The 9,023-nt window shown below is 56.3% G+C and overlaps 1 protein-coding gene across 1 annotated transcript in view; it reads left to right on the forward strand.

Moving 5' to 3' along the window:
- CABIN1 (calcineurin binding protein 1) overlaps positions 1–9,023 on the forward strand; it is a gene marked incomplete at its 5' end in the record, with an annotated part of 148,772 nt that overhangs the window by 83,874 nt on the left and 55,875 nt on the right. Inside the window, 2 exons of the mRNA XM_007957396.1 lie at positions 2,699–2,884; positions 5,501–5,829. Coding sequence (XP_007955587.1) covers positions 2,699–2,884; positions 5,501–5,829 — 515 coding nt within the window. The remainder of the gene's footprint in view (positions 1–2,698; positions 2,885–5,500; positions 5,830–9,023) is intronic.

Here is a 9,023-nt window from a genome sequence, read left to right on the forward strand (position 1 = left end):
ACCATTTTTTGAGAGAGATTTTCACTGGTTTTTTTTTTTTTTTTTTCCGTTTTTGGGGGTGGAGGCACTCTGAAGCTATCATCTGACTTGCATAGTTCCTGTTGAGAAGTCTGCTGTAATTCTCACCATTGTCCCTCGCCCTGGGATTGGTCTTTTTCTCTGGCTGGCTGCCTTCAAGCTGTGTTTGTCTTTACACTTCATAGGTGTGAATATGATATGTCTAGGTGTGGTCACTGTTTTTCAAAATGTGTGTAGAGAATCTTTCTCTGGCTCGATGTTCTCTGAATTTCTTGGAAATCTGCTGTCCTTCACTGGTTTCTGAGAATCCTCAGTTCTCTGTTTCTTTCTTTCTGTTGTTATCTAATAATGTGTATCTTACTTGAGTCTTTACAGTTTCTCCATCTTGTTTCTTTCCTACCTTCTCTTGCGATTTCACTTAGTTGGTGACATCTCTTGGATGCCCTGTTGCACTTGTTTTACTGGTGGCTTTTCACTCTTTTTCTCAGATTGAGTTATTTCTGTTGACCTATCTTCAAGTCTCTGTTTTTTGCCTCTCAGCTGTGCCACTCTAATGAGAAATAGAAGCATTCCTCATCTCCTTTACTGTATTTTCATGATGATTTTTACCACCTCCATTGGACTCTGCTTACAGTTTCCATCTCTCCTGAAATTCCCCCATCTGTTCCTGATTGTTGCCTACTTTTTCCATTAGACTTTACTGTATTTAATCATCAAAACCACACCCACTTCCCTGGAGTCGATTCCACCCCACAGTGCCCCTAGAGGACAGAGGGGAACCGCCCCACAGGGTTTCTAAAGCTGTCATTCTTTACTGAAGCAGACTGCCTCATCTTTCTCCCATGGAGCTGGTTAGTTGAACTGCCAAACTTCTGGTTAGCAGCCAAATGCATTAAGCACTACACCACTAAAGCTTCTTATATTAATGACTCATAATTATAAATTTCCCATCAGATTGTTCCAACATCTGGATCATCTCTGAATCTGGTTCTGTTGATTGTTTTGTCTCTTGACAGTGGACTTGTGTGTGTGTGTGTGTGTCTGTGTCTTTTATCATCACTGTTATTGAAATTGAATACCACGTGTGGGACAAAAAAGACTGAAGTAGATCATTTTTATGCTTGGCATAGGCTTCCCACTTCTGCTTCTAGGCAATTAGTAGAGGAAGTTGAGTTAGCATAGTCAGAAGTTAAGCTGAATTTGGGTTTTGTTCCTAAGGTTCTCTGGTGGTACAGTGCCTAAGGCATTTGACTGCTAACCAAGAAGTTGGCAGTTCAAACCCACCAGCTTCTACTTGGTGGAAGGAACATGAGGCAGTGTACTTCCATGAAGATTTACCACCTTGGAAACCTACTGGGCGTCACTATGAGTCAGAATTGACTCGAAGGCCATGTTTTTTTTTCCTTGGTTTATAGCTACCACAGTGCTGGTTTCCAGTTCCTCTAGTGTTACCTTGTGCTCAGAGTGGGGGCTTGTTTGCCCTCAGTACCCCAGCTCTACCTTAAGCTTTCGACCTTTCCTGTCACCCATGGGAGAGTCTTGGTGCCCTTGCCTCCCTTCCGCTGGCCCGGATAGGGGGCAGAACTGGCTTTCTGATGACTTGGTTCAGACTCAGTCTTGGATGGGCTTTGTACCTCCACATCTCAGGATGGGGCTTTCTGGAACCTTGCCCCTTCCTCAGTGGCAGGAAACATCCCCTGTGAGGCCTAGGATGGGTTCCAGTTCCTCCAGGGAAGGAGGGTCTCTGCCTTTTGCCTTCCTCCAGCTGCAAGGGGAGGCAGCTGGGCTTTCTGACCTTCCCCCCGTGGCTGAAGGCTTTTGTTCCATTGGGAGGAAGGGTCCAGGCAGAGCTTCAGGTCTGTGCCCCAGCAGCAGCCACTCCCTTCCTCCAGGCCTGCACCCGCAGAAAGGTTTTCCCCAATCTCCTTCCCTACCCCACCCTAGTCTTTCCCATGAACACCTGGTAGGAGATGGAGGAGAGGAGCTGATGAACGGGGGTACACACTCCCCTTGTGTCTGTGACCCCAGGCTCTGTTTTCTCACTTGAGACCAGCTAGTTAAAGTCTCTGCTGCATTCTTACCTGCTGGGTGGCTCAAACAGTCATGCACTCAACTCCTGATCACAGAGTTAGTGGTTCAGATCCACCTGAGGCTCCTCAGAAGAAAGGCCCGGAGTCCACTGGGAGACCACCTCTTGGAAACCCCACAGAGCGCAGGTCTGCTCTGACCACATGGAGGCGCCGGTCCTGCAGCCAACTCCACACAGCTGGGGCCCCTCCCCCAATTTTTTGTTGTGCAGTAAAACTGCTATGTGATGGTGGCTATGTCTCCCGTCCCAGTTCCAGCCCAGTGACACCATGTCACTAGCTGTGGTTGGTCCTGGTGAGAGTAGCCTTACCTCTCAAATCAGCAAAGGCAACGACCAGAGGTTTTCCCCAGCAAGCAGTATTAAACGCTTATCAGCATGTCATCGTACGGGGCCGGCCAGCTGACCGTACGGGATGCCCTTGCTAAGCAGCTCCGTGGCCCCAGATGGGCCGGCTGTGCAGTATCAGAGCCGCTGTGCCTTGGCTGCTCCTCTGCAGGGTGGTCTGCCAGCAGAAGACGAGCCCCGGGGGCACCTCCACAAGCCAGGGGTGTGGCCTCACGCCCCCACCTTCTGTCTCCCTCCTTGCCCTAGATCGCAGCCAGGACAGCTCAGCTGTGGCGCTCTCAGACTCCAGCTCAACGCAGGACTTCTTCAGCGAACCTGCCAGCTCGCTGGAGGGCTCCCGGAAGCCCCTCGTCACTGAGAAGAGAATGCCCACCCCCAGTGCCCAGGCAGGTCCAGCTGGAAGAGACCTGCAGGGGGCCACAGAGGAGAGAGGTACAGACCCCGAGCTAAGTGTGTCCAAGCTGCTGGCTGCCCCCAGTGGCCTTTTCGACTGGTGGGCTGGGGCGTGGACCATGTCACCAGGGGGCTCCACCCCCAGGCAGGCAGGGGTGCATGCGTCACCAGGGGGCTCCGCCCTCAGGCAGGCAGGGGCGCAGGCCACGTCGTCAGGGAGGCTCCGGTCTCAGGCAGGCTGGTGTGCGTGATGGAGGCTGTTAAGCCACGAGCACCCGATCCTGCCTGTGGCCTGCCCGGCGTTGCTGGGGCTTCTAGAGCCACAAGGAGGGTCCTGCCTCTTCCTTCTATCTGAGCCAGTAGTGAGCAGTGTGGCTCCCATTGCTCAAGAAAGGTGGGGGACCAGCGCCCTGTGGGAGCTGGGGCCCCGGGAGTGAAGCCTCTGGCGTCCCTGGGCACCTCCTTGCTGAGCCCGGCTTCCTGGGACCACAGGGAGAGCTGGATGGACTCCAGGTGCAGCAGAGTTCCGTCTGAGCCCAGACCCACGGGCAGCTTAGAGCAGCCACTGCCTGCCCTGGGCCGGCAGCAGCTTCCACTCCCCACCATGCAGCCTAGGCTTCCAGTGGGCACAGCCCTGGCCACCCCGGTCTCAGTGCACTGCGGCTCCTGGCCCTCCAGGGCCTGGGGTGGCGCCATGCCAGCAGGGCTGGGGCAGCGGTGAGTGCCCCTCCTGTACTTCACACATGCCAACAGACCCCACTCGTCAGCTGCTGCCACCCACGGCACCAGGTCTGTGCCACACACTCTGTGTCTGCATCTCAGGCAGCAGGGACGGAGCCCTGGTCTGGGGCGGCCTCTGGGTGCCAGGAGAAGCAGGACAGGCGCTGTGATCCAAGGCACACTCTTCTCCCAGGCCACCCGTGGGTGATACTCTGGGTCCCACAGGCACATGCTGTCCTGCCTCCACCACCCTCCACCCCCATAGGCCTCACCTGTCACCGTCCCCTTGCCACTCTGTCTGCCCTGGGCCCCCAGGAGAGAAGCTCTTGGCTGACTGCCTCAGTGGTCAGGGGAACAGTGTGTCCACGTGGCTGCGGCAGCAGTGGAGACTGACTTGTTTAACAGGGGAATCGTCACTTGCCAATTGGCCCCTAATACAAGCCTTTCGTTGTCCACCGAGCCTCTCCCCAGCTCTGCTGCGGTGCTCAGAGGGTAGCAGCCATCCACCTGTGAGGTCCCTGCAGTGAACCAGGTCCCACCAGCCAGACCTCCACATCCTGGGACCACCAGACCGCAGCCAGGCCACCACCCAGCTCAGGGCTGCTTCTCTGAGCAGAGCTCACCGAGTTGAGGCCTATTAGCACCACAGGGCAGGTTGCCAGGCAGGGTGTACAGCAGCCCCCAGGGGCTCTGGCCTCAGGCAGGGGGTGGGTGAGAGAGAGGCTTCCGGAAGTCCAGTGCGGGAGACCTGGTGCCTTCCGCCAGGCAGTTAGGCCATCTTCTCAGCTGTCGAGTTTCTAGGATCCACGCCTCCTGCAGTCCCGGGCTCCAGGGTGGCGACTCTGCACCCTCTGTGCCTGGCCATATGCCCCAGCCTCCCAGGAAGCCCCCTGGGCAGGCCTTTATGGCAGACCCACTGCCTGCCTGCCTTCCATCTGTCTGGCTTCCGGTGGTGGGGTGATGACCCTGTGCTAAACTTGGCCCAGAGGACAGGGGCCCCAGAAGCGGTGGGCTTAGAAAAGGTGGGCCCCGAGGCCTGTCAGGAGAGATGAGAGTGGCTGGGGCGGGCAGGCATTGTTCAGTGGGAGGGGCCCAGAGGTGGGAACCCACACAGAACACCCGAGGGGCTGGTCACGGGCGCCAGGCCAAGAGGGGAGCGGGAGGCTGGTGGGGATGGTGGCAGGTGGCTCTGCGGGACCCACTGAGCCCTCGGCTCTGTCTTGGCCATGGAGCGGAGCACACGGAGACTTCTCTCAGCAAGGAGAGGGGTGCTGGGCAGACTGATGCACCCCGACGGCAGCACAGGCTCCCGGGTCTGCTGGCGGCAGGGACCAGCGGGGCTGAGGGCAGCGGGGCTCCAGAACAGGCTGGGGGTGCCCCGCACCTCACCTCAGTGCCTGCTCGACCCCCTCCTGGGCCACAGTCTGCCCCCTTTCTGGAGCCAAGACCCCAGCCTGGGGCTCACCCCAGCTCCAGTCGCCTCCGGCCTCCCTAGCCAGCCTGGCTTCATGGTGCCTGGGGGAGTGGGCCCGTGCGCTCGGCATGCTACCAGGGCCGTGGGGGCCATTGTCCAGAGGTGGGGCCCTAGGGCAGGGGCAGCCCGGGTACACCCGTCCACACGTGTCACACGATGGTGGTGGCCACCCCAGCCCTTCACGGGCTGCCCTCCCTGTACCCACGCAGCTGGGACAGGACAAGCCCCGGACTGTGGAGGGGAGTGCTGCTCCCCACAGTTTCTGGGCCTGGGACCCCTCTGCTGGCCCCAACAGGGGCTGCCCAGCCTCCCCGGCCAGGGAAGGGCTGAAGCTGGCCGTCCAGCGGCACCGGGGTATGGGGCCTGTTCCACAGGCACGCTGACCGCTTAAGATTGCTGCCAGGGGCCCATGTCGTGGCAGGGCCTGATCTGGAGTGACCCCCTCTCCTTCTCAACATCAGGAAAATCCGAAGAGTCCTTGGAGAACACAGAAGGCTTCCGGGCAGCGGAGCAGGGGGCCCAGAGGCCTGCTGCAGAGCCCCCAACTGTGGGCCACCCTACCAAGGCCCCGGCGCCAGCCCCCTCCCCATGGGAGGGCAGGAGGCGAGCGGAGCCCCCAGGGGAGCCGACCGCCTTCCCGCAGGGGCTGCCGGCGGGTGCGGAGGAGCAGCGGCAGTTCCTCACGGAGCAGTGCATCGCGTCCTTCCGGCTGTGCCTCAGCCGCTTCCCCCAGCACTACAAGAGCCTCTACCGGCTGGCCTTTCTCTACACCTACAGCAAGACCCACCGGGTACGGCTGCCTGCGGGCCGCGTGAGGCGCGGGTGGGGCCAGTGAGGTGTGGGCGGGGCCGGTGCACTGTGAGCCTGGTTTGAGGAAGGGCTGGCAGGAGCCAGTGGGTGGGTGGGAGCGTGGAAGTGTGGGGAGGGGCCTGGTGAAGCGTGGTGGGGCCGGTGAGGTATGAGCGGGGCCAGTCCAACGTGTTCCACGTGGCAGAAAGGGTCTCCGAAGCAGCAACGGGTGGGGGGCTAGTCCAAGATGGTCCAGCTTTCCAAGTGAGAAGACTGAACCTCAGGCTTGCATGTGGGGCAGGGGTGAGAGCCAGCAGGCCCACGGGCCTTCTGGTGTGAGGTCCAGCCTGGGGCCTGTCTCTGCCCCGTGCCAGCTTCCCTCCCCTGCGTCCCTCTGCCTCATCTCCTGCCTCACCCCCTAGATTGAGCTGGCCTGGCCTGGCCGTCCAGGCGCAGCCTATCGAGGCCTCCTCGCCATCCCCCTGTCCTGGGCTTGCCCTCAGGTGCCAGGGCCTGGACCACCTTCACAGCTCCGCTTCGTGGGGTGCATACACCTCCTCCAGCAGGGCCAAGGGTTCCCCAAACCTCCTCCATGGGCAGTTAGTGCTTGTGGGGGACACAGCATGCCATGGTACCTCCCTTCAGCCCTCACTCACTAGGTGGTGCTGAGGGGACAACACCCAGAGTCAAGGCCCCTCCCTCAGAGCTACATCCTAAGTGGGGTATATTAACCAATGAGCAAACAGCATGCCGAGAATAACAGGGGATAGGGAAGCAGGCTAGGTGCTGCTGGGGCTCCAAGAGGTGCTTTTTATGCTATGGCCTCACCAAAGGGGCAGGGAGGCCACAACTTCTGACCTCCTCCAACCCTATAAGAGGAAGACAGAATCACCATCAGTAGCCTAAGGCCTACTCCTGCAAGGCCAGGCATGCCACCTCCCTCCAACCCCGACACCACCCGTTACTCCTGCAGCACCCACTACCTCTCTGCTGGGTTTGATAATTCGCTGCAGTGGCCACACGGAACTCACAGATTATGGGGTTTATGAGGGAAGCACCAGGCTACAATTCAAGTTCAGGAACAGCGCTCAATCTCTCTCGGCCCGCTGTCTCTCAGCCAACAGTCTCTCTCAGTTTCTCTCTTAGCAGTGCGTGTCTCGGTGTCTCTGAGCAATGCGTGTCTCTCGGCATCTCTTTCTCAGCAGCGCGTGTCTCTCAGGAGCATGTTTCTCTCAGCGGCACATCGTTTGCAGGCAGGAGTCAGGCTTTTTTTTGCCTCTAGGAGGGCTCCTTTTGAGCCTGGCAGAGTGGCCAAACTAACCAATCATAACATCAGAATTCTAAGCACATGCAAGAGAGCATACTTCCCAGAATGTTGCTTTGTCCCATGCTCAACAGAAATACCCCAGGTGGATAATTTTAACAATTAGGAGCTTCTCAGTTCACAGCAAATTCCGCCAAGGGGTTTACAAACTTACGGTTTGAAAAGCCATACCAGGTAATTTACTACACTGCAGACCTGTAGGGTGACTGGTAGGGGAGCACCAGACAGGAGTGACACAGGAGACCATGGTGGTGGCACCCTGGGAAGGCTGTATGGACAGGCCCCTGGTTCCAGCTTCAGGCCACCAGGCAGCCCGCCTCTGGTCTGCTGCCACCTGCCCCTGGAGTCAGCTTCTGCCAGCTCCCCTGGGCCACCCACTCACTCTCCCTCTAGGGACTTTTGAAGAGCCAGGAGAGGCAGTTGGTCAGAAACCAGCCTGGCTTGGCACTGGTTATGTGGCAGGAAGGTGCTTCATCTAGAGTATGAGACGCTGCCCAATACACAGTGGGAAATGCTGGACATTGGTGTGGCGTGGGGTTCGGTCAGACCCAACAAGCAGGCCCCTGCGTCTTCGTCCCCGTCTGAGTCTTTCCCATTGTGCACAATGTTGGCTGAGCGTTGTCATAAGTGCCCTTTATCATGCTGTCCTTGCCGTTCCTACTTTGCCGAGGGTGTCCACTGTGAGAGGGCCTGGGTTTTGGCAGGTGCCTCTTCTTCTTCAGTTGGATGCTTACATATTTTTCCTTCGTTCTGTTGATGTGTTACAGCGATTGATTTTCTTTTGCTGAGCCACTTTTACATCCCAGGGATAATTGCCATTTGGTCGTGGTGTGTGAACCTATTAATACGTTTGGATTGGGGTTTGTTTTGTTTTGTTTTGTTTTTAATTGTGATTTGGGTGAAAGTTTACAGAGCAAATTTACTTTCCATACAGCAGTTCACATACACTTTGTCTCATGACATTGACTACAATTTACCCCAATGCAACAGCTCCCCTCCCACTTCCTCCCCACAGTTACCTCTTCCCAGTGTCCATCCCTCCATGCACTCCTGCCCCCTGAGCTGTCTCCCTGTGCATAAGCAGCCCTTCTTTCTCCCATGATTGTTCTCTCCAAGAAGTGTATCTACCTCAGGTACATGTTGAACTCATATACCTGTCTTTTGTTTGGCTGGAAGCCACAGGTGTGCATTCAATTCCAGACCTGAAGGGCAGCTAGGGGCCATATGTTTGGATTGGGTTTGTGGGAAATTTTTGCATCCATATTTATACAGGGTATTGGTCTGTCGTCTTTTTCCATGGCATCTTTATTGGCTTTGATAACAGGCTTATGTTCTGGCCTCGTAGAATAAGTTAGGAAGTGTTCTTTCCTTGTCTGTTTTTCAGATGACTTTGAGATTTGCTGTCATTCTTCCTTAGTGTTGGGTAGAACTCAACCAGTGCAGCCACCTGTCCCTGGGCTTTTCTTTGTCGGGAGGGTTTTTTAATTACTGATTGAATGTCTTCAGTTGTTACAGGTGTACTAAGATTCTCTGTTTTGTCTTGAGTCAATTTAGGTAATTTGTATGTTTCTAGGCGTCTCACCTAGATTATCAAGTGTCTTCACAGCATTTTCTCATAATCCTTTTCATTTCTGGGTGAGCCAGCTTTCCTTGTTTTTTTGTATGCCTTGTGCTTTTCTCCATTTCCGTAGGATCAGTAGTGATGTGTCCCATTCATTTCTGATTTTACTTGTGTTCTCTCTCTCTCTCCCTCCCTCCCCCACTCTCCGCCTCTCCCCCTCTCTTTGATCTTCTCAAAGAATCAGCTTTTGATTTTGTGGACTCCGTCGTGTGTCTGTGGTCTGTCTGTGGACTCTGTCGTGTGTCTGTGG

Source organism: Orycteropus afer, unplaced genomic scaffold, assembly GCF_000298275.1.
Source record: "Orycteropus afer afer isolate SDZICR_OR568_19922 unplaced genomic scaffold, OryAfe1.0 scaffold00744, whole genome shotgun sequence".
NCBI classification, from domain to species: domain Eukaryota; kingdom Metazoa; phylum Chordata; class Mammalia; order Tubulidentata; family Orycteropodidae; genus Orycteropus; species Orycteropus afer.